The 24,629-nt window shown below is 44.2% G+C and overlaps 3 protein-coding genes across 9 annotated transcripts in view; 1 reads left to right on the top strand and 2 right to left on the bottom strand.

Moving 5' to 3' along the window:
- The window catches only part of CCDC191 (coiled-coil domain containing 191), an 84,844-nt gene extending 78,456 nt beyond the window's left edge, over positions 1-6,388 (top strand). For 3 of the 4 annotated variants that reach the window (XM_066346805.1, XM_066346803.1, XM_066346802.1), the window contains 3 exons: positions 1,710-1,862; positions 2,370-2,515; positions 3,615-6,388. In XM_066346805.1, coding sequence (XP_066202902.1) covers positions 1,710-1,862; positions 2,370-2,515; positions 3,615-3,759 — 444 coding nt within the window. In that variant the 3' untranslated portion in view covers positions 3,760-6,388. The remainder of the gene's footprint in view (positions 1-1,709; positions 1,863-2,369; positions 2,516-3,614) is intronic. The other variant, XM_066346804.1, reaches the window with a different exon arrangement.
- On the bottom strand, positions 5,466-19,449 carry ZDHHC23 (zinc finger DHHC-type palmitoyltransferase 23). Of its 3 annotated transcripts, none has more exons than XM_066346809.1 (5): positions 19,080-19,449; positions 18,324-18,518; positions 15,233-15,931; positions 12,597-12,755; positions 5,466-10,020 (listed from the first exon to the last, which is right to left on the bottom strand). In XM_066346809.1, exons 2-5 carry the CDS (start codon positions 18,482-18,484, stop codon positions 9,753-9,755), a joined length of 1,287 nt encoding a protein of 428 aa, XP_066202906.1. In that variant the 5' UTR covers positions 18,485-18,518; positions 19,080-19,449; the 3' UTR covers positions 5,466-9,752. The 3 variants fall into 3 exon arrangements, with proteins under 3 accessions (XP_066202906.1, XP_066202905.1, XP_066202904.1); XM_066346808.1 differs by having other exon boundaries at positions 12,597-12,764; positions 18,324-18,493; positions 19,080-19,445; XM_066346807.1 differs by having other exon boundaries at positions 12,597-12,764; positions 19,080-19,441.
- Positions 19,450-20,040: 591 nt separating this feature from the next.
- The window catches only part of GRAMD1C (GRAM domain containing 1C), a 107,909-nt gene continuing 103,320 nt past the window's right edge, over positions 20,041-24,629 (bottom strand). For both annotated transcript variants that reach the window (XM_066347398.1, XM_066347397.1), the window contains one exon: positions 20,041-21,658. In XM_066347398.1, the coding sequence (XP_066203495.1) occupies positions 21,578-21,658 (81 nt within the window). In that variant the 3' untranslated portion in view covers positions 20,041-21,577. The remainder of the gene's footprint in view (positions 21,659-24,629) is intronic.

The raw sequence follows: 24,629 nt of genomic DNA, 5'->3' as shown, positions 1-24,629 counted from the left end.
AGTGTCTGTGGTCCCAGAGCTTTTCACTCCCACGGACGGGCCGGAGGAGGCAGTCTGGAAAGTGCACGGTAAACAAGCTGACTTCTGGCTGAAGTCATCTGTGGAAACGGCCACCTGGAAATGAGTGTTAAGTTCCAACAGGCAATAGAAGGAATGTGCGCCGTCAGTAACAGACTAATGCTTCTTTCTCTCACTTTCCAGCCACTGTACTTTCATTTAGAATAACTCAGAATTTCCCCCTTTTCGTGTTGCATTCCATTTATTCCAACAACCATTTGCAGACCTTTTAAGATATGTCCGAGAATCATTTTCTTTCTGGGTCTGTTTTCCCAGAGGACCAGAGGGTCGAGGCGCTGTGTGTGTCTGGCTGCCCTTGCCTTTTGGCTCCCAGACTGGGAGGAGTTCGACAGGCAGCGTCTCGGTGCCACAGAGCCCTCCTGAGATGGTCACTGTGACCAAGTATGGCTGCCAAGAGATTCGCTTGGCTCAATCACGTTCACAGTGCTGGAGGCTACACAAGGCTTAGAAAAATGTGTGATTGGAGAGGACAAAAAGGGAAGGATTTTTTCCCATTGAAAGAATATAACAGTTACTTTTTAAAATCTATAAACTCTTGCTTATTTTGATAGAATGATGCTTGGACTTTTTTAAGTTGGTGAGACATTACATTATTCATCATGTTATTTTTCTATCAAATGGTTTTGTGGTTTATTGATAATGTCTAAATTTCAGTGCTGATGACAGCTCATTCTACAAAACCAATTGACAGTATTGGCATTTCCTCAATGAGACAGTGGTTAAGTACGTACATAAAAAAGAGGTTTGTTATGGAGTTGCTGTCTAAGCTCCAACAGAACAAGCTAAGAATGTTGCCAGCCACTCACTTCAAAACTCAGTGCAACTGAAATAACGGCTTTCAAGGTTGTGTATTCCATTGCTCTAATAACCAGCCAGTCCCTCTGGTCTTCAGGGAGTCAGCATGGAAAGGCTATGCCTGAGGTGAATCTAAAACCGTCCATACAATAGAGTCAATAGTCAAAGCTTTCCGGACAGAGTCTGAATGTCCTCAAGATTACTCCAGTAACTGCTACATGTGGTTTGCAGCATCATTTGCTACGGGGATGTGTGTTTCCTTCAGTGATCTAAGATATAATCGGTGGTGGGATTCCAATAATTTAACAACCAGCTCTCTGCCCTAATGGCCATTTTAAGTATAAAAAAACAATATATCAAAAGGTAGTTTATTGTTCCATGCATTTAATAGTTAAATAGGAACAATAAAAGGTATGCAAAACTAGATTAAGTTTAAGAGTTTTAAAATATTAATGAAAAATATTAAATAATACCTGACAAAAAAACCAATAAAACCAAAAATATTTTAAATAATATTTCCATACTGTTTCTCAATTGGCATCTTCACTGCAATTCTTTTTCACCCATGGATGGCAGGAACATTACTACAGGTGCTTAGAATACATTGTTGCACAGATAAACATTAAAAAAGAGTAAGGAATGGAAATTTGTAATTTCCACATTGGGCCCAGGCGCCCACCTTAGAGAGAACCCTGATTACAAGTGCCATTTTAACAACCGGTTCACCGAACTCAACAAAAAATCAGGTATTGGTTCTGCCAAACCAGTGCAAACCAGCTGAATCCCAGCACTAGATATAAAGAATAATTTCCTTTCCTTGTTTGAAAATTGACCAGGTAGCCGAAGAACATCACTCCCTGTGCCTGCAGAGGAGATGCCTGCTGGCCTGGCTCCAGTGTAGTCAGGAAAGCCTGGCTAGGAAGGCGGCCCAGGCTGATGTATTGTATTCACAAACGTTACTTAGGAGAGTCATTCGGACCTGGCTACAGGTAAGGGCACAGGGAAGGGAGCTTTTAATGCATGTCTCTACTCAATCTTGTGTTAGAATATCAGATGCAATTCAGTGTCCAGTCCTTATGTTTTTTAAGAATATAATCAATTCAATTCATTGCTTTGAAATGAATGTGAAAATGTCAAGTCACTTCTTAGTGTAAAATCTTAAGCATGTTTCTTTTCACGCAGCGTTCATCTCTATAAATTGCGATGTGTCTTTATATCAGCTTTTGATTTTATACTCATTTCTTATATTGTAATTCCTCAAGTGATTTTGCTAGAAACCTACCCCCTCACTTTTAGAATCGTTTCTACGCCTCCAGTGCCATTATTTCCTTAATACACTACGGAGGATATTTTCTTGGTTGCCATGTTTTCTCTTTATACCTGCAGTATCCTGTGTTCCTTTGTTTGTGTTTGTTTTGGTTTTTTGTCCTTTGCACTGTTTAATTCTTTACCTGTGACATTATTTGACTCACCTCTGTTCCTTTCCTCACCCCCAGTACCTGGTGGACCTGGAGGATGAAGTACAAAAACTGAATATGTATTTTCTTCAAAAGAAGGTATTCAGGGCGTGGTTTAACACGGTCAAGGAGGCCAGGCTCGATTCTCAGAGCAAACACAAGATCGCAGTGGAGCATAGCGACAGGTGAGGCTTTATCTCTGAGGAAAGTCACTCGGTGGCTTCACAACTGCCCTGCAATATAGTCTATGCCTGGAACGTCTGAAAAGATGAGATGAGGCCAGGAGAGCCGGGCATTCAGAGACAGCAGGCAGAGGTGGAGTTCCAGCTCACCCACTGACTCTGTGGGTGAAAGCTAGATGGGAAACCCCCTGAACTCGGGGTCCCCAGCTTTAAAGTGAGGAGGGTGCCTGCTCTCTGCCTCACAGGGACTGTCAAGAGAATGAAATTATGTGAAATACATGAAACACTTAAAGAAATTATGTATTCTTTGTCAAATAGGTTTATAAGTCAATTTTTAACACTGTTGTGAAATATCATATAAGACGAATGCAGAAAAGTAGACCCTACTAGATTCTTCCCCATCGTAAGTCTAGCCCTTCCCTCTAAAGGCAAGCGCCTGTCCTGATTTTTATGATGAGCATTTCCTTGTGAGTCTTTTTGTTTGTTTTTAATTTTACCTTCATACAGCCCTCAAGGCTATAGTTTAGTTTTGCCTGGTTGGGAACTTTATATAAGTCAAATCATACTGTCGGCCATACTAATATTTATAATACAGTGATGTTTTATTTCATCTACATTCAGTGGGGAATAATTTATTCAATAGGTTTTCCTTTGTTTTGTCATTTTAAGCATTCTTCATTAGAAACGTTCTAAATTTTATTATGCACTTCCCTTTGAAAGTAAACAAGTGACCTGCCTTTTCTGGTGACGGTGTCATTCCCTATGAGCATAACGTAGTGGGCCGGGCCCCCACCTTCTGTGGTGTGAACATGCTTGTGTAGGGACAGGAGTGCCACCTTCTCACAGAGAGTTTCTGTCGCCGCCTCTTCTGTCACCGCCTCGGAAAATAAAAATAACCTGTCAGTCACTCCCATCTACTTCTGTTGCTTTATTTTCTTACAGTATTTCTCTGTCTGAATTCCAATAGTGATTCCCATACCTTTTTAATCTATTTTATTCACATAGGATTATTCTTACAAAGTTTTTAATGTACCTCAGTTGACTTTCCATCTTGAGTTGACTTCTTAGGATTTCACTTTTTTTCTTCTCTTGATTCTTAAAGGAGGATCGTCTGGATCACATTTCAGACGTGGAAGAAGTTTGTAAAGTTTATGAAAGAAGAAAGAGAAAGAGAAGAGAGACGAGAGCAGCTCCGCAGGAGGGTAGCTGAAATTCTTCCCGACTTCCGGAGACCGGCCGTGCTGTGACTCATGGTGCTGCCTGCAGTGGGATGCGGTCCTTGCGTAAGGCGTCCCTGGTGCGCAGTGAACATGAGCCATGCGGTACCGCGGCTGCGGATGCCCACTGGTCCACAGTGCGTCTGTGCAAGCACCGCCCATCCACACGTTCATTCCTCTGCCTGGTTGTGTTCTATCAGATACTTCTTGGATCAAAGGAATTAACCCACCCCTGTTAGAAACCCACATAACAAAAGGTACTCCCTGTGGCTGCTGCCAAGGGTAACAGCGTAGCGTCATTTCAGAGAAACTGGGCACCAACGATACTCCTCTTCAGTGCACCTTGATAAGCCGGAAAGGAAGTCCAGCAATTTGTTAAAATGTCTGTTCGTGTTCCTGATTGCAACTTCTAAATAATACTTGATCTGGCTTCTAGACTTCAGCTCAGTTTGACTTGTATCTCAAGATATTTATCTCGAATTCAAAGAATGTTTTCATCTTTACTGTGCTGAAGACTATAAAGACACTCCTTTCTGTAAACCGAGTTATCTGCTAGAAAAAAAAACAGTTGCATTACAAGACATGGGTATCACAGCAAATCCAAGTGGTGGGTACAGTAAAGCAAGAAGTCCCTGGCAGCCCCGAGGCCACTATTATTTGGGAAGTTGAAAATATGAGTTGGTAAAGTAAAATTCTGGGTTCAATAAATTGTTACCGTTTCTTAATTCCTAGAAGGACTATCTAGCTATACCACCTGCAAAATGACTTCTGTCCTTTTTCTGTGAAGATGTGTGATTTACTCAGATATGACAAAACACCCTAAATTGGACCTTATTTCTTCTGCAATATCCCTGTCCCCACACCATTCCCTTTAATATTACACAGTTATCATATGAAAACTCTTTTTAAGACTAATGGTCACTAAATAAAATGGAACTAAAAGTAACATATTTAATCTCTTTCCATCTAAATCACTGTTTATACTTAACTGTAATACAGTTAGAGAATATTGGCTGATATTAACACCCAGAAATCAAATACCAATTTTACTTTAATACCAAACCTGTACGTAAGGATGAATCTCTTAAGTAAACATACCAGGGGCCTAAATAAACCCATAGAGCTTAAGTTTTCTGTCTTAAGCTTTATTTTCTTATTTCACCTCAAGAATCATTTAGAAATTGAGTCTTCAGTGGTCCATATTCTAAATGAGCCAGCAAGAATGTGTTTGTTATAGAACCTTCAACAGACATAGGGGGAAAAAAAACTTAGTAAATGGCCCAGATTTCTTGTTGGGGTATCTTAAAGGTAGGATATGAAACTTTACTGCTAATAAAATGCCTGATAAGCAGCGTCCCTGGCCTACAAACCTGAAAAGTAACCACCAGGAAAATGATAGTTTCCGCAAGGGGTCGGCTGGGTCCTCAGGCTGGGACTCCGGGCGGCCAGAGAGACACCAGGAAAATGATAGTTTCGGCCAGGGGTCGGCTGGGTCCTCGGGCTGGGACTCCGGGCAGCCAGAGAGACACCAGGAAAATGATAGTTTCCGCAAGGGGTCGGTTGGGTCCTCAGGCTGGGACTCCTGGCAGCCAGAGAGACACCAGGAAAATGATAGTTTCCACAAGGGGTCGGCTGGGTCCTCAGGCTGGGACTCCGGGCAGCCAGAGACAGCCCAGCTATAACACAGGCTTTTCTTAGAGCAGATCTCAGGAGACACATCCAGAAACACCAAGTAGTTTCCTTAAAGAAAGCGCTTTATTTTTCATTTAAATAACTTGGTCACAGTACATTATTTTACATAAATGGCAGTAATTTCTTAAATCTCCATTTGAAAGGCCTTGTGTCTGAGTCTGAGGTGATAAGAAGATATGAATACAAGAATGAATAAAAACAGTGCAAAATGTTTAGCTCATAGTTTCCAGAGTTGGCTTCAGAAATCCCCTTTAATGTTGCTGAGCCAGTTACATTAAATATTGTTTAATATTAAATAAACATTCCTAAATTTCCTTTAGTCAATAACATCCAACCTAGACAATTAATCGAATGAAAATGTTCAAAAGCCCTAACAACTCAAATCACCAAATCACTCAGACCACAGGATGAGTTGAGCTTCTTGCAAGTTCTGTAACATGTCATCTTGTCAGTGACGCCACCTGCTTTTAAAGCTTTGCCTTGAAAGCATCAGTTTAAGTGAAAGGTGTCGGCAGGAAGGCTAGAGCAGTAAGAAGTCACAAGCCCACCTCGGAAGTAGCCTCAAGGAAATGTGTCCTCACTGAGCACTCATACTACAGCGAAACGCTCAGCGCAGAATGAAGTGGGGAAACATGTCCATCGGCAACAGGACCAAAGTGAGCTGATGGTACGGAACTGTCACAGCAAACATTTACAGGAACAGACTGACTTTGATTCAGCGCTGAGTTAGCTCAGATCCCCGCGCCCTGCGTCCCCTTCACAGGGCTCAATACAAAATGGCACACCTGTGGAGCTGCTGACGAGAACCAGATTCTAAACAGGTGCCTCAAGCAGAAGTCTGTGCCAGCCACTGCTTATTTGAAGAGGTGCTCTTCGGAAAGGCAGGGTACCAGAATATGGCTAAAATAAAGTTAAGTCGTATAAACCTGCTTGACTAGGTTAAAGAGACTTTTAAACTTGACAAACCTTAATCCTGGTTAAAACTGCTTGTATGTCATATTTTTGCTTACATTAGTTGAGTTTTATAATAAAAATCTAATGTCCTACCCAATGGAAATATAATTTATTAAGCAGATGGTCAGTATTATAGAGAACCTTGTGTTTTCTGGCAGTGGAAGATTCTAGCATAGAAAATTTTCTCTTGCTAAAAATATTAGAAGTATCTAAGGCTATTGCATGAGAAAGTTTGTAGCAGTCTTTCTGCTGGGCAGAGGGTCCAGTGGAAGACAACAAGGATTTCCCTCACCAAAGGGAAACGTTACTTGGATGACACCAGTTTCCAGTCCCCTGCACACGGCGGCTGAGGCAAGGCTTCAGGCCTGACCCGAGCAGCAGCAGAGACACCTACCCAAGAGGCCGTTCCGATGGTCAGCTCACTGCAGATGTGCCCAGCTGTGACTGCAAAGTACTCTTGGGTGTCACAGAAACATTTTAAATATTGAAGGATTTTCTTCTTTCATGCAATTCTGATTCTTAACTATTCTTCTGTTGAATCTTTCAAATGGACCCATTTCTCTTCCCCAGGAATAGCACACCTGGCCTGACAGTAATGTTGATTAGAATATATTAGATCATTTACTAACCTCCACATCCAGTATGTTTATTAATAGAAGCTGAGAATGGGGGAGGGGAGAAGGGGACCCACTTATCTGGAATTGTGTTGGGTGTTGGCGGTGACTTGCTCCTATGACCAAGAGACTGCTGGTATATAGTTTTGCCAGGCAGTACCCCATGGCCGCCGCCACCACCAAATGTTTCTGTGGGACTCATTCATTCACAATGGCTTAGTCCTTTAGAGGCCCAAATCCCTCCAACAGTTTCAGGGCATAAAAAGCTTTAGAAGTCGATAAGTCTAGGCCAAGGCTGTCCTGAGCCTACAGCACTGCTTGTGGGACGTCAGCTCTCACTTTAGAGCAAATCCTTGAGTAGACTTATACCCCCCACAAAACCACTGAGCTTTTCAAGGGTTAAAGCTTTCTTCCATAAATTACCCATCATGAAGTTCTCAAGGAACTTAAAATAAGCCTCTTAATTCCAATAAGCCAGAGTAATATATAAGGAGTCCTTATCCAAGTGAGGGACACCCAGCTGCACCACCAGGCAACACTACTAGGGGTATGTGGTTACAAAGATGGTGATCATTCTCCCAAGTGGCTAGTCTTTTTGGTGCAACTCATCATGTCTTATTTTGATTGTTTTTAATGATTTGTCAAGAGGCTAAAATTACTGACTATATTAATGCTTCTATGAATGTTATTATCAATTGCTAGACAATCAGAATTGGCTAGATATCTGGCATTCGAGAGAGTACAACTAGAGATTTCTGGCCACATGTGCTGTCCTTGACATAATTACTGTCTCTCTTTTCTCAAACCCACACAGAAGAGAATTAGTTCTATCAGATATGATGTTAATTCCAAATGAACGCCTGACACCAGGAGAGGGAGAATGCATTGCTGTAGAAACCACAGCCTCTGCTAACACCCCCAGACTTGCTGTTTGGCTCATCCCAGGGGAACACAGTGCCTATCGTTCGTTACACCATCTCTGGGGAGAGCAACAACAAGCTGGCTTATGGACAGCCTTGACTAATGGCCCAGCTAGGGACGTTGCCAGCTGCGGAGGGCAGAGTGCAGGAAGTAGTGCCATTTGCTCTTGACGTTTATAAACCTCCTGTTATAGCAGCATGCGCACAAAGACTTGAAAACCTGGCTAGGTTTTCCCCATACAAACCTATAAGCCACGGCAAATTAAAGAACTCCTGAATACCTTTGGAATTGAAGAAAAGAAAAAAGAACTTGACAAAGTGGTAAGCACACAATACAACATGCAGATGATGTGTTATGGAATTGTTCCCTGAAACCTGTATAATTTTATTAACCAATGTCACCCCAGTAAATTCAATTAAAAAAAAAACCAGGAACAAAATCAAATATTTCAACAGGGTTTTTCCCCCATCTGAAATTACATCTTGATTCTGTGGCAGAATAAACCCATTATACATAAATATTTATTCCTTCATACATTTTCAGTTTTGAGATCCGATTAACGAAACTTGATATTTTAGTAAGAACTAGGTAAGAACAGGAATCCATTAGTGGAAACCACATATACCCTGTTTTTTCCCTCCTGCTGTGATTCTTTTATCTAGGGAAAGGTGAATGAGAAGTATGTGAAGTTAGGGGGAAGCTGTCAATCAACCCCTCAAAGAGAGTCCCATTCGGGAATAATGTGAATGTCAGAAGACAAGATTATTGCAACTCTGTTACAGCTGACAGTGTTTGACTCACTCACGTGAACAAAAAAATCAAGCCCTTGATATTAACCAGCCACCCTATCCAGGAAGGAGAGGAACGTGTTCTTTGTAGGAGTGTGTTTCCCCTTCCGGCTGTCACAAGTGTGGCTAGCACCTTTCCAGGTGAGATATGGAAAGAGGAAAAAGCACTAATGCCTCTGGAGTTATTTAGAGTAAATCTAAACAATAAATACCTAAGAAATAAGATAAATATTAGAACTTATCACCTAAACTCATGACCACTGTATATTATACATACTAGTGATAATTATCTTTATAATTGGTATCGACTCTCCTTTCAAGATCAGATGACAGTGTAAATCCACATGGCCATCTTCTACCCCATTTGAGTAGTTAATGTCTAATACTTCCGAAATTCCCGTTAACTGTGCAACATGGTATTTGGGGGTCTTTTTTTCACTCTGAAATGCTGAAAACAGATTAATATTGGCTTCAATTCTCTGACCTACAGACTTTTTTTCAGTCTGGGATTTCCCTAATAATGCTTCACACTTTTCTGGTGCTTTAATTATTTTTCAGTGCTTTTCGCATCCCTCCTCCCTCACGCGCGCCTCAGGACCGCTCTGTGAGGTTGCAGAGCGGCCATCAGTGCCCCCCTTACAGATCAATCTGAGACTTGGGAAAGTGACTCCACAAGCAGTCACATGGCTATTAGGAATTAAAAGAGGGACCTTTAGAAACTATCCTAATCCAGAACTCCTTCCCCCATACTAAGGGCTGGGAATTGCTTCAATTAATTGTGCATTAGCAATCCACATCCTTTTCAACCTCTGGTGGCTGAGCTAGTTAACAAGGTGACTGGAAAGGAATGGCTCTACTTTTACTGCTTCAATATAAAAGTCTCAAGTTGTGAAGTCAGAAAAATTCGTTTCTCCAGTCCAGTCTCTAAACCTGAGCATGGCCCTATAATGCCTTTAAGAAACGAGGGATAAAAGCAAACACCCTGCGTGGACACGGAAGTGTAAAACGGAAGGAGGCAGAGGGAGGCGCCCCGCGGAGCCGCACAGAAGGCACTTCAGACAATGTCCTCCGCAGGGGGGTGGAGCCGCTGAGTGCCCAGGGTGGAGAACTGGAGCCAGTTCCGCAGGAAGCCCCTGTTGTACTGGCCTGTGTCCACGATGAGCCCGCACAGGAGCCGGCGCCCCGTCTTCTGTCGAAGGGCCTGCTGCACTTCCCTCTCGGTCACGTTGTAACTGATGTTGATCAGCTGGATCAGGAAGATGTAGGCCATGCCAGCTGTGATGATCACAGAGTACCACACGCAGGTGAAGGACAGAGCCGAGCTGGGGAGGGGGAGGGGGAGGGGGAGGGGGCGTGGGCAGGTCAGCGCGGCTGAGCTTTTCCCATTCAGAGAGCTGTCACTGTTCTAACATCCACTCATGTAGTGCTTACCACTGAGGACTTCGGCACCCTCTCCAATCATCCCGCCGGAGGCCTCGCCACCCCCGGTTACCCCGCCTTCCATGGTTACCCCACCTGAGGCTCGCCACCCCCGGTTACCCCGCCTTCCGTGGTTACCCCGCTGGAGGCCTCGCCTCCCCCAATTATCCCACCAGAAGACATTTTTCTATCCTCAAAACACCAATAACTACTTAAATTACGACTATTAATTAACATGTCCTGTTGAAATTTTTAATTATTGGTGCCTCGTTTTCTAGTGTTTTTACTAGAATAGCAAGGACTGTTTGTATTTTGTATCCCCCACACAACCAATACAGACCCTGACATAACAGGGATCAAAATCTGTGTGCTGAATGAATGAATAATTCCTAATTCGTTCTTAACTCAGAAGAAAACAAAGCTCTGGAAGATAGCTACAAACACCCTCAAGGAAGCCGTGGGTGGGAAGCTCTGAATCTCCACTGTCAGCCCCTGTGATGAACACAAACGCAGAGACAACCCCCAACACCACAGCCTTTGCACGTGGGTTGGCAGGAGCACCAGCACCTTTCAGATCCGCGTCCTAAAGCCAAACCACCACAAGGGCCAGGAAGCTCCTTGCAGCTCATGAAGACTGAGGAGAGGCTGCCGACTCAAGTCTGCCAATTGATTATTTTCATTTGAACATTTGCTAATGAGTTAGGTGGAAATAAATTCATTCAGGATCTTTATTTAATAAGCTGAAGGGAACTCAGATATGATTGAATCACCACAAAGGTGAGGAGGACTGAGGCTCAACTGGCAGATCTGAACCACACACACAGAGCAGTGAGAACCAATGGCGGGGCTATTTTAAGGGGCCCACAGAATGTCTGTACACTCATGTTTTATAACACAGAGGCACGCTCTGCTTTAGACGTTTGTCACAGCCTATTAAGAATAATAGCTACTGCCTGACCAGGCAGTGGCGCAGTGGATAGAGTGTCGGACTGAGATGCGAAGGACCCAGGTTCGAGACCCCGAGGTCGCCAGCTTGAGCACGGGCTCATCTGGTTTGAGCAAAGCTCACCAGCTTGAGCCCAAGGTCACTGGCTTGAGCAAGGGGTTACTCGATCTGCTGTAGGCCCATGATCAAGGCACATATGAGAAAGCAATCAATGAACAACTAAGGTGTCGCAACAAAAAACAAATGATTGATGCTTCTCATCTCTCTCCATTCCTGTCTGTCTGTCCCTGTCTATCCCTCTCTCTGACTCTCTCTGACTCTGTAAAAAATAAAAAATTAAAATTAAAAAAAAAGAATAATAGCTACTGAAGACTTTCACAACCTACTAAGACTCAACATGAAGAAAAAGGAACTTACCCCCAAGGAGGAGGGCCAATCTATTCTAATAATGCCCGGAACTGTCCAGATCACTGGTTTTCAAATTCAACTGCTGGTCTGCCAGAAATTTCCTGCTGGTCCACGCAAGAGTTAACCACCCTGATGTTGTATGAAGAACTCTGTCATCTCTGTACATCAGGGTGGTTAACTCTTTCGCAAACCAGCACGAAGTTTCTGGCGGAGCGGCAGTGAAAATACCATCGGTCTACATTAAAGGCAATGGGGAGATCTGTCCACGGACTAATGCAAACCAATACCTGCACAGGGGCCTGTGCTGATCAAGCAGGGGTTGTTCTGAAAGCAAAAAGGAGAAAGGAAAGGACCATGGGGGCAAAGCTACCCCCCCAGACAGAGCAGACACCGCGGCAACCACAGCAGAGGCAACGGTGGGGAACCAGAGCAGAGGCGGAAGCCCGTGCCTTTCCGGGCAGGACTGGCTCGGGCCAACGCTGAGAAACCCTGCTACTTCCAAAGCACGGAAACCTCTACCACACAGAAATGTGCCCAAACGAATGATGCTGAAGGTATTTTGACCTAGATACTACAGTAATCATGACTGGTAATTAAAAAAAAAAAAAGTAGAACAGGAAAAACAATAGAGGTTAAATAGAAAATAGCGATTGTAAGGACTTCACAAAAGGGTCAGAAGCAGTAAATTAAGATTGGGCTAAAAAGCACCAGAAAGCATAAATAAAGTGAGGACTTGGGCATTTTATGACAAAATGGACCACATATATATCCTGGGTCTGCTGGTTTGTTTTAGTGTCACTGTCATTTTGTGTCTGGCTTTCTGCAAGTATCTTATGTGTGAGTGGTCACTGACCCTGGAAGTCCCTGGTTAAGCCTGGATGATCCTACTTATACAGTAGTTCCTCACTTTTTAAGGGGCAATGATCCTTTTGACATCACCCTAGAAAAAGCAGCTATAAACTGCACAAATTTGTTGGCAATTTCAGGGATACCCAAAAGCCCCATAACCTGTCCTGCATTGTGGTTGAGAATTCCTAACCTAGTAGCAAATCACAGCCACTTACAATAATGGCAACATCCCTTGCCTCTTCCTGGGCCTCCTTGCTGCGGTATCGGCCTTCTCACCTGTAATTTGCGTAAACTCCAGGACAATAGAAGAGAGCTGTGAAGATACTTCTATCTCTGCAAATGGTGTCCAAGGTCAGCGTGATCCCGTACACCGAGGTGAGCAGGAAGATCGAAAGGGCAAGTAGAAATGCTTGATGATTTGATTCTCCAACACAGCTATTTATCCTCAAAACAGCATGGTGGGAGGAAAGCAAACATGTTTTAAAATGTTCTCTGTATCACTCACATAATAAAAAAGCTTTAAAAACAGCAATAGTGTGTATTTCAGTTATTAAAAAGTCTTCTTATTTTTCAGTTTTAGGGACTTAAAAACTTGTCCACTGAGCGATATAATGCTTGAGTCTCTACTCTTTATAAAGTAAAATCGTATCATTAGTTTAAGGACAAGACTAAATAAAAAGCAGAACCTGGGTGACAAATCTTTCTAAATATTAATAAGTGAAGTGTATTCCCCAACTATGAAGAGAATCAGTGTAGGAATCACCACGATATGGAAAAAGTGATAGCAGAGTTATGAAAACTTATGATGGAAAATGATTTGACTTTGGGTGATGGGCACACAATGCAATCAATATTTCAAAAGCTACAGAGATGTTTACCTGAAACTTACGTTTTCTTATGGACCAATGTCATCCCATAAATTTAATTTCTTTAAAAATTAACCAAAAGAAGAAGAAAAATGAAAGAAAAAAGGAAAACAAAAACACTAAATCAGAAGTGTTACACAGCATCAGAAAATATATGTTAAATGTATATAAATAAAAAGATCCCAAGAGATGAGAAACATGGTCGAGTTTGGTGAACGATGTCAACCTAATTTATTAAAAAAAAATAGAAAAGAAAGGGAGGGAGGGAGGGAAGAGAAAGAGAGAAAGAGAGAAAGATGAAGGGGAGGGGAGGGGAGGGAATAAGGGAAGGGAAGGGAATAAGGGAAGGGAAGGAAGGGAAGAAGGGAAGGGAAGGGAAGGGAAGGGAAGAAGGGAAGGGAAGGGAAGGGAATAAGGGAAGGGAATAAGGGAAGGGAAGGGAAGGGAATAAGGGAAGGGAAGGGAAGGGAATAAGGGAATGGAAGGGAAGGGAATAAGGGAAGGGAATAAGGGAAGGGAAGGGAAGGGAATAAGGGAAGGGAAGGGAAGGGAATAAGGGAAGGGAAGGGAATAAGGGAAGGGAAGGGAAGGGAAGGGAATAAGGGAAGGGAAGGGAATAAGGGAAGGGAAGGGAATAAGGGAAGGGAAGGGAATAAAGGAAGGGAAGGGAAGGGAAGAAGGGAAGGGAAGAAGGGAAGGGAAGGGAAGAAGGGAAGGGAAGGGAGTCAATCAATCCTGGCTGGACAGTTCAGTTGATTGGAACATGGCCCTGATATGGAGAGGTTGCTGGTTTGATCCCCAGGGCTCATACAGAAACAGATTGATGTTTCTCTTTGTCTCTCTCTCTCTTCCTTCCTTTCTTCTAAAATTGACAAGTTAACTTTTTAAAAAAGAAAGAAAAGAAAAATAAGAGGAAAAAGGTAAAAAAAAAAAAAGTTAGAAACATGGTACAGGATGGACAACTTCTACAGGTAAACTACTTCTCTCTCAGGTAAGAAGAGTCTGGGTCACGGCCGTTTGTAGAACATGTAGGACAGGAAGCCCCAGTAAACAGAGATCTTTTGGTGGAGAAGTTCTGCAAAGTGCACTTGTAAATGGGCCACATACTCAGAGAGGGAGAGAGGGAGGGGGAGGGAGAGGGAGGGAGAGGGAGAGAAAGAGGGAGACGGGGGGGGGGGGGGGTAAGAAATGACAAAAAAAAGTGAAAAGTCTGAAAATGAAAATACCTATTTACTGCTAAAGACGAAGCCCCAGGAGAGAGCTGCCCGTCCTGAGCCTGCACCGGCGGCTCCCCGCAATGCCCGCCTGTCCTTCCTATACCTCCCTCACCCTCTCTGACGTCCCTTCTGAGGGGCAGATGCCACATAACCAGAGGGTTAGTCATAAAAAGCATAACTCAGTGACCTTCCCTGCTTTAAAGGGAAAAGTTGCAAACATACTACTTAGAACAGTCACATTTGAATTAATTATACCACCTTTAGTTTAAGATTTACTCAGTAAACTGCAACATTAAATGTACCAGTTGCACTTTATATCTTACAGGCCTGACATGTCATTTGTCACTGGCCAGAGGGTAGGTAACCAAAAAGCCCACGTCTTGCCAACAGCCAAGACCTCACCTCAATAACGTGGACTAGATATATGGTGAGAGGACAAGAGTCCCCTAAAAATATAGGAACCTATGCTTGAACTGGGTTCAAAAGAAAAGATGCCTATAATAATTTCAATAAATTCTTTTTAAAAAAAATCATTCAACTGTAGATGCTTCTCTTTTAGAAAGGAGAAGATAAATGAGAGGCAGCTCAAGAGAGAGCAGCAAAAACGGAAAAAGAAAAAAACACTTTAGGAAAACGGACAGTGAAAGAACTAAATTCGTGGAACTTGGGAAAACTGGTGACCAAGGTGGAATATCCTAACAGGCCACAAATCCCTCTAAGATGGGAGGCTGGGAAGCAAAGAGATTTCAGGATGATACAAAGGAAGCTCAAACACAGCTGGTCTCACGTGAATTTACACTTAGCAAGCCTCCAGATTTTTCCCACATACCAGACACAGTGATGATCCATTCTCCTCACACAGATGCCGCACACCCGGCAGTGCCACGCCCGGGCTGGCCGCAGCAGCTGGCACTTGGCACACCAGTCCTCCTTCACCTTGGTGGGGCTCGCGGCCAACAAGCCCTTCCGATCGTCCTTCAGAGTGCGGTTGTTGAGAACGCCCAACACGCCCGCCCCCGGGAACCCCGGGGTCTTCTGCCCTTTTCTGTTCAGGCACTCAGTCTGGCCGCTGCCTAGAGATCTGTCCTTGCTTGCCGGATTTCTGAGGTAGCCTGGATTCTTCTTGGCTCTGTACAAGGCTAAGAGGATGAGAACTAACCCGCAGGTGAGAAGAGCCAGCTGACCGGGCCCCACGCGCCCTTTGGGAACGACTTCCCGCAGGAACACGTAGTACATGTAGCCCAGAGAGAACAGCCCGAGGCTCAGGAAGAACAGAGTCTGCTCCTTCCGTCTGTGAGTGAGGTAGTAGTACCACAGGGCCAGCACAGGGAGCGAGGTTAAAACGACCACTCCCATAAAGAAATGCCAGGAAGCCACCTGGAGGAGGATGGGCAGGAGGATGAGAGGGGGAATGATGCTAATGTTGACTTTTTTGGCTCCTCGAAGCCAAGGAATTCGAAGGCGATCAGAAATCGTATCCATGATTCTCTCACAAGTCTCTGGCTGCACGGATTTACATGTAATCCATCTGTTCAGAAAGAGAAAGCACTTCGTATGGGTTTGGTGAATTAAAAACCACTGAACACGGCCCTGGCCGGCTGGCTCAGTGGTAGAGCGTCGGCCTGGAGTTCAGAAGTCCCGGGTTCGATTCCCGGCCAGGGCACACAGGAGAAGCGCCCATTTGCTTCTCCACCCCTCCCCCTCTCCTTCCTCTCTGTCTCTCTCTTCCCCTCCCGCAGCGAGGCTCCATTGGAGCAAAAGATGGCCTGGGCACTGGGGATGGCTCCTTGGCCTCTGCCCCAGGTGCTAGAGTGGCTCTGGTTGCAACAGAGCGACGCCCCAGAGGGGCAGAGCATCGCCCCCTGGTAGGCGTGCCAGGTGGATCCCGGTCAGGCGCATGCGGGAGTCTGTCTGACTGTCTCTCCCCGTTTCCAGCTTCAGAAAAAGAAAAAAAAAAAATAATAATAAAAAACAACCACTGAACACTGCAGGCCAAACAGCAGGATAAATGATAAAAGAGGCCAAAGGTAAAGTATTATACTTCCTGCCTACTAAATATGCTATTTTCAAATTCATGTGTCATTTTTTAATATGAACCAGAATGTTTAGATATTATACAGTTAAAATTTTTCTCCATGAAACAAGCATATATAAACATACACATTCAATACCAGTACTGTTTAGACTTGGATGGGTGTAGAGACATAAAACTCGCAAAAAAAAGTTCACAATACCATTAGGAAAACAAGACAACATGGCAACTCAAAAATTTGTAGGTGAGTGACCAAGCAGCAAAATCATCCAATGAACTATTACGGTCAGACAGCCTAACGACTGCTCAAAGGAGAGCGCACTGCCGGGTGCAGTCATCAGAGGAGTCTCGGTGGAAAAAGTGGGATCCGTGCTCTACCAGACAACTGGCTGGCACTTGTACCAGTGAAGAAGGGAGGGGGCGTTCCAGGCGACAGACTTGTGTATGGCACAAACCTCGTCCTAAGCCCAGGGAGTGAACTAGTTTAACAGGGGCAGGGGGTCTGTCTGCATGGGGAAGAATGGAGATCAAACTAGTATTAGTCAAATGCCTGAGCTTGGAGGACACATGGTATTGTTGACTTCTTTTGCGTACTTAGGCTAGTGAGGAAAGGAACAGTTTAAGGAATAATCACACTGATTTTAGACAATTTTAAAAAGGTAGGGCTAGAACTTGTAAGTGGGAGATAACTAGATATATGGGAGTCAGAGCGAGCAGCAGGAGAATAGACATGCAGGGAGCCTATCTCCAGAGACGTGTATGGGGAGCAGAGGAGAGAACATAGGGACAGCCCAGGTCTCGGGGCTGGGAGGGAGGAAGAGCTAGAAGGTTAATGGAAGAGCTGCGATCTTCAGTGATGGAGATTATGAAAGCAGCATCATTTCTCCATTCATTAGCCAAAGTGCTCCATTTTCTCATGGATCTTAGACTAAGTCTAAAGAACCTATATTTATAGACACCTGTGAAAAAGACTACAGACACCGTCAAGTAAGAATTACAAAAGGGTGTGGGGTATCCAGGTGTCAAGGTTAGTATGAGATCACAGCGTTCCCCAAGAATGCTTTTCATGCTAAATTTATGCAGCAAGATCTAAGTCAGCAACTTGTCATTGCAATGACTTTTTAAGCAGTAGTTATTAATGCGAAAAGCAAGTTTCTGACATCCTTACTCTTTCCACATTATGCTTTCCATATGACAACAGTTTTTAAATATATTAATTAGAAAATGCTTTTGATAAAAGCCAGCTTGATACTGTTTGATACAAAGTTTTTTCAGTGATGTTAAAAATTATCTTTCTGGATAGTAATTTCCATCACTTGGATTAATAGTGAAAATGAAAGCCAGATACAATAGCATCTAACAAAACAGTGTTGTCACTCATGTTGAAAATAGCCAGACCAGGAGAGGGACCTGTTTTCTAGCTGGGTTTTCTCCCCAGAGACAAGGCTCAGACAAATTCCAACGGCAGGAAAGCGATCTTTCAACCTTGAAGGCGCTTTGTGGCCAGATGCAGTCTGGTCCCAAGTGGTCGTCTCTAAATGCTGAGATCACTAAGAATTTAGGCACTTCTGGTACTATGTTCATTTTAAAATTACAGATTCTGCTGGGCTGCATTATTTTATACATTTAATTTGCCTACTACCCCTGTATCTGCTGTTCTGTCCATCTTATCCCTTTAAATGAAAAATAAGGTTCTAGTAAACTCCGCTGTGCAAGACTAATTCATCTTTATAAAATCCTTACCTTTGACACAGAAGACAACTCTCAATTTTAGATCCTAGGAAAACAATCAAAAGCAAACTAGTGTTTGGGATGGATAAGCTGAAGGCAGACATGGTAGTTCTCAAAAGGACCAATGAAGTCAGCAACAGAAACACTCTGCTCTTACCTCTCACACCCTTCGTCCAGATCTTGGCAATCACACAAACAAGTAGCCACGTGGTTTTTCTCCCCATTTCGATCTATGTACTCGCAGCAGCACAGGGGCTCCAATTCAGGTTCTTCCGCTTTGTTTTTCTTCACTGGCTTCAAACTGCCCTTCTGTATCATAATTCCCACCTGTCACCATGAGGCGTAAGAAGTCCTCAGAAGGTAAAGGAGGAAAGAACACAACATCTTGTAAACACATTCACGCCTCTCTCACCTACCGCCAACGCCTGAGAAATCAAAAATGAGAAGAGGGGCAGCGCTCCCATTTTCATCAGGCTTTTCTGATTCTAGTTGGCCTGACAGGGAGCAGTAGGGGTCCAGGGGCTTTGGGCCGCCCCACCCCAACAGGGCAGGCTACTGGGCACCAGTCGTTCCCATGGCGACAGCCGACCACGCCGCCCGGGACAGCCGGGACGCGGGTGGCTGCGCGCCCCTGTCGGTGCCGGCTCAGGAGGGCAGAGCGGTCCCCGCCCGAACATGGGCGCGGAGGGAAGCTCACCCTCGGGGCTGCCGGCAGAGACGCCACGTTGGGGCCTAGGACCCGGCTCTGGGAAAGCCACCGGCTGCCCGGCAGCGTGCGGGGTGGCCGTCCAGCCCAGCCTCCCCGGCTCGCGCAGGGGCGCAGGGCTCGCCTCTCCCGCCGGTACCACCGTGAGGACGTGGGCGGGCGGCGAGGGCCGCCCCGCCCGAGGAATGACCTTGGGAAGGAAGTTACCTGCGTGTCGGGGCCGAGGTGCCGCTGCAGCCAGAGACGCCAAAGCGGAGGGAGAAGGGTCGGCTCCTCCACCGGCGCGGACGCGTGCCCGCGTCTCTACTCGGCGGGGCTCCCGGCGTGATGGTTGAGGTCCCGGCGACTTCGGCTCCGCTCCGCCGCCCACCTGTGAGCGCGGCCCGCCGCCGCCGCCGGGGCGTGCGCCCACCTCCCCACGCCGTCCCCGCCGCCCCCCGGCCGGCCGGGCTCGGCGCGGCAGGTCCCCGCGTGCTTCCGGGTGCCCCGCCCCTGGCGCCGGGGCCGTCCGCCCGCACGTGCACCGCCCGCCCCCGGCGGGGCCCGGCGCTCTGGCCCCGGAGGACGGCAGGAGCAGGCGGCTGGCTCCCGGGAGCCGGTCCCGACGGCCAGGTGCGGGGCGGGTGCGCACCTCCGCCCAGCCCCGCCCCGGAGACGGCCGCCGGGACCCTGCCCTGCCTGCGGGCGGCGCGTGGGCAGGGCCGCCTCCAGAGCCCGGGGGAGGGTCGAGATGGAACTAAGGGGAACCGGAGCGTGAACCCGAAAGATTTCCAAAGTACGTGAAACCCGCGCTCCTTCAGACGCCCGCAACAGGCGTCGGAGAGCTCTTCTCCGCCAAAGGTTACGGAGGTACCGCCCCAAATTCGCTAACCTTCCCTTAAAGGGCCCTAACTGTCCCTGATCTGGTAATTACCAACTTGTTCATTTTTTTAATTTCTGGTGAGCAGTCTCTACATCAGACCTGGAGGCCTGTCTAGTGTTTTTGTTCTAGCAGTATATATACATATCTGAAATGAAATTGCTCTTAAGCTGAGTCCTCTTTGGTTTTATTTTCACACAAAATGTTAAAAAGAGTGTAGGCCCATGTACATGTGTTCACTACAGCAGGCTTTATACTTTGTTTTTTTGTTTTTTGTTTTCCAAACAGAAAAGAAAGAAAAACGACAACTCAAATTTTGGGTTTTAATCAAGTACAATTAATCAAATTCTTATACATACATATTTAGTCATAACTTATAAAGCAACTTTGGTCATTTTCTTTGAGGTATGCAATGAAGTACACGTTTTAAACATCTCAAAAATATTCAGCTTGTCACTGATCACTTTTGTGAATTTAGGAGAACAAAGTTTCAAGTTTATAATCCAGTCACTCTTGCTCACAGCCAAACACTTCATAAATCCTTATTAAAAAAACAAACAAATAAACAACAACAAAAGCCCAGGTAGGTACACTGGCTCCCCAAGTAGGTGAGTTGAGATTCACCCAGAGAAAACCATGTTCTCTCTAAATGAGTCAATATTTTTATTCTCTATATCTCAACAATGACTTTAGCAATCCCATGTGGCTATGTTGTCTCTGGGGGGAAAAAAAAGAAATGTAAAGGCAATTGTTGTTCAAACAGCACGGATATGTACAAATTATTCTTGTTCCAAAGATATCACTTGTTGAGACATATATGCCTGAAACCTTTTTATGAAAGAGCCAAAGTTTGTGTCTTACTTCAGTCAGAGTACTTGTATTGGGATATAATGTACCCAGAAGTATTTTATTAAAGAGCTAAAGTTTGTGTATTAAAATGTAATTAGTAAAACAAGACATACACATGAATAAATAAATGAAGCTATAGGTGGCTACTGAAAACGAATCCACAAATTAGACTGCTAAACTGAAGCCAAGCTTAGTTCAAGTATATATTTGATCACAAAAACCCAGATTTTAACCTAATCTTCTCGTTTTTAAAACTCAGAGCACAGTTCTTTATTTTGAGTGTTGGTATCCTACAGATTTCCTTTTCTGAAACTAACTCTTCATTTGATGTATGAAGAGAAAGATAATCTTACCTCTGATAGCTCCCTAAAGAAATAACTACAGTGTTTCTTTCATGAAGACACAATGTGGCTGAAGAACCTTTCCGATAATTATCATCAATGTGCAAAATCAAAAAGTCTACTGAATTTGCATACTCAATAAATGAAGACATTGTAATATTTTACAGTATACCAACCTAAAAAAGTAATATGCCTGAAAAATGATCCTTCAAAATTAGTAATGGTTTAGAGATTCTTATATTGATTGTCTTCAGCCTCTTGAATGTATGTCAACTGTGAAACCAGCCAATTGGACACATACTGATTCTGTGCTAACAGATAAAGCATCAAATTTCAAGCCTCACTGTAAAAATGAGGTTAAAGTGTCTCATTTTCTTCTTTTATCACAGAAATCCAATTCCACAATATAGTTCATGCTTCACTGAAGAAATTCACAGCTTAAAATTATGTGTAAGAAGTAAAAGAATGGATTCTTACGGCCATCGGAGGTTAATTATTAAATAAATGTTATTAAAAAGAATGTTCCTATTAGAAGTACCAATAATGAGAAAATATGGAAATGTTCCTATGACAATTAAAATCCTTCATTCTCTGGTTTTCTCCTAGATGTTTTCTTTTAGTTCCAAGTATCTCTCCAATTTCAGTCCTTAAGATCACTAGCTCTCCACAGCCATGCCAGTCTTGTTTTTATTTAGTAGATCAAAGGTTCTCTGAAGCATAATGAGTGAACTCTTCAACTGCAAGCAAAAAAATTTCCAAAATCAATTGTTTAAATTTTTCTGATTATTTTTATGCCAAAGTTCACATTTACATTTAACATGATTTTGTTTATGTTGATGCCTAAATAAAAGACCGAGTATGAAACACCTGATTCCTTAGGGTATCTGTCAGTGTGATTGCTAGAGCGTTCTTCCCGTTGGCCCTGGGACTGCATGACTTCTTCCTACTGTGTACTGCTATGTAGTCTACATCCCAGTGGGTCCACCAGCAGACTGTCCAAAGCGAAAGGCTGGGTGGTTTTCTTAAATGGTCTCTGAAGTTGCAGTGGTCTCACTATCCTCCTACACAACTCAAGTGTCACCTCCTGTGCTTGCTCTTATGCCCATGTTTGTCCTCACCTATCTAAAACGGACCCATCCCCACTGTCTCCATGTAGTTTCCCTAACCATCCTGCTTCTAAATGCCCAAAGCATTACTCCTTACTTCTTTGTACTTTTTTATAGTCTTTAACAATACATGTGGACATTTGATTTCTCTAACAAAATGTAGGCAACTTGAGTGCAAAAATTACGTTTTATTTTATGTATTCATTCATTTGTTCATTCAAATATCTATTGCTAATCACTGGGGGTGCAATGGTGAACCCAACAACCACTGTCTCTGCCTTCATGGAGCTTACAGACTAGTAAGCAATACAGAACTAAAACGCATAACCACACACATAAATATGTACTTACACATTAAGTTTTTTACTTAAGCAACTGGAGCATGGGAGTATTTTCTAAAATCAGGTCAACTACAGGAGAATTGGGTTTGGCTCGGGATAAAGATGGAATTCTGTTCTGGACAGGATCAGTTTGAGATGCACGTTATCATCCAGGTGAAGATGTCAAGTTGGCAAGTGACTGTAGAATCTGGGGCTCAGGGAAAAGGTCAGGGTGAGACAGAAGGAATGGGGAGTCACTGACACACACGGCATTCCAATTTAAGGGAGTGGATGTGATCACCCGGAGGAAGCAGAGGAGCAGGGAAGAGAACCTGACAGCCTGGAGCACCGGACCAGGAAGTGGTCGGGTACAGGAGACAGTTTTAAAGCAAAATGTAGTTTCCCGTTATGCTAAGTGAAATAGCCAGTCACAAAAGATTCTGTTTATAGGAAATGTCCAAAATAGGCAAATTTTTAGAACTAGAAAATAGATTAGTGATTGCCAGGAGTGGAGAGAGGGATGGGAGTGACTGCTGAAAGGTACGGGGTTTCCTTTTGGAGTGATGAAACGTTCCGGAATTAGTGGTGATAGTTGCATAACCTTCTGAGTACACTAAAAATCCTTTAAAGGGGTGAATTTTATAATATAAGAATTATTTCACAGTCAAGATTTTTTTCATGGTTTTAAAGAAAACAAGATTACATACATTTCAAGAAAAGACTGATCAGCTCTGTCAAAATGCTGACACTGTAAGATGAAAACTAAAAAAAGGTACATTAATGTTAAAAGCCAGAGGTCACTGGGGATCTTAGCGCAAGCAGTATCAGTGGAAGATAGGGCAGAAAAAAATAAGGCCAGGAGTGAGCTGAACAGCCAGGAAGTAGATTAAATACAGGCATCCAGTTTGCTCCCACCTCAAACCCCACTAGGGATTTTTTTTTTTTTTAAGACATAAACGGCCCTGGCCGGTTGGCTCAGCAGTAGAGTGTCAGCCCGGTGTGCAGGAGTCCCAGGTTCGATTCCCGGCCAGGGCACACAGGAGAAGCACCCATATGCTTCTCCACCCCTCCCCCTCTCCTTCCTCTCTGTCTCTCTTTTCCCCTCCCGCAGCCAAGGCTCCATTGGAGCAAAGATGGCCCGGGCGCTGGGGATGGCTCTGTGGCCTCTGCCTCAGGAGCTAGAATGGCTCTGGATGCAACAGAGCGACGCCCCAGATGGGCAGAGCATCACCTCCTGGTGGGCATTCCGGGTGGATCCCAGTCGGGCGCATGCGGGAGTCTGTCTGACTGCCTCCCGTTTCCAGCTTCGGAAAAATGAAAAAATAAAAAGACATAAACTACAAAGGCGGGGAGAGCAGAAAAAGTGGCAACAGCAACACAACTTTGGAAACTGGAAAGCAGATAGATGATTTCTCAGGCCTGAAAAAGCTGAATCCTAAGCTAACAGAGAAAGCTAAGAACCAACTAGATTTACTCTGAAGAATCCTCAAAAGCCTCAGGAACTGATGGCCAGGAATTTCTGGAAGTGGGAATTTAAAGGAGGGGGCTAAAATAAGAAGGATTAGCTGAATCTTTGGGTATCTGACCTCTCCTACTAGTTAAGCAGAAGTCTAAAATTTTATTTTCTGGAGAGAAAAAACAGAAGGTCACTGGCCGTCTGGCTCAGGGCACACCAAGACATTGTTAAGGACAAGAGGGACCATACCGAAGCACGAGGATTATACAGAAAAGCGTGTACTGAATGCTGAGACCATCCCATTTGCCTTGACCTCCCGTTCCTCCTTCACTCAGCTCCTAAAATGCTGGCAGCCAGCCCTTAGGTCCTTCATACAGGAGACTGCAAGAGTCTCCTCTGTGGGAACTGACCAATCCAAGAGGAAACACCTAAAGGTACTGAGATCAGGATTTCTCAGCCAACACCCCGGTCAAATCTACAGAAAACTTCAGATTAGACCAGCCCGACCCAAATGTTAAGAGCTGCTGATCCACACAAGCAGCTAACCACGTACTACACACATCTGAAGAAATTCTCTAACAATTAAGGATAGATATCAAAACAGAAGGGAAAGGATTTTAATGGAAAGTGGGTAAAATTCAGAGGAATAATAGCTCTTTGAAATTAAAAATTTAACCAAAATTGAAAAAAATTAATGGAAGGATTTTTAATGATTAAGTAGGAGAAATCGCTGAGGAAGCAGAACAAAAAGGCAAAGAGATGGGAGCTAGAAAAAAAAGGTTAAGATTAGACAACCTCTCCAATTAATTGAAAGCCAACATCTGGA

The sequence above is a fragment of the Saccopteryx leptura genome, chromosome 8, assembly GCF_036850995.1.
Source record: "Saccopteryx leptura isolate mSacLep1 chromosome 8, mSacLep1_pri_phased_curated, whole genome shotgun sequence".
Taxonomy (NCBI): Eukaryota; Metazoa; Chordata; class Mammalia; order Chiroptera; family Emballonuridae; genus Saccopteryx; species Saccopteryx leptura.
The sequence above is the reverse complement of the archived record's forward strand: the minus strand, read 5'-3'. Positions and strand labels throughout refer to the sequence as shown.

Excerpts from the sequence above, each read along its gene's own strand:
- ZDHHC23 (XM_066346808.1), bottom strand. The coding sequence starts at position 18,484 with ATGATACAGAAGGGCAGTTTGAAGCCAGTGAAGAAAAACAAAGCGGAA. Across the intron at positions 12,765-15,232 it reads ATGGATCATCACTGTGTCTG|GATAAATAGCTGTGTTGGAG; the intron begins GTATGTGGGAAA and ends TGCTGTTTTGAG. Across the intron at positions 10,021-12,596 it reads GGAGTTTACGCAAATTACAG|CTCGGCTCTGTCCTTCACCT; the intron begins GTGAGAAGGCCG and ends CCCCCTCCCCAG.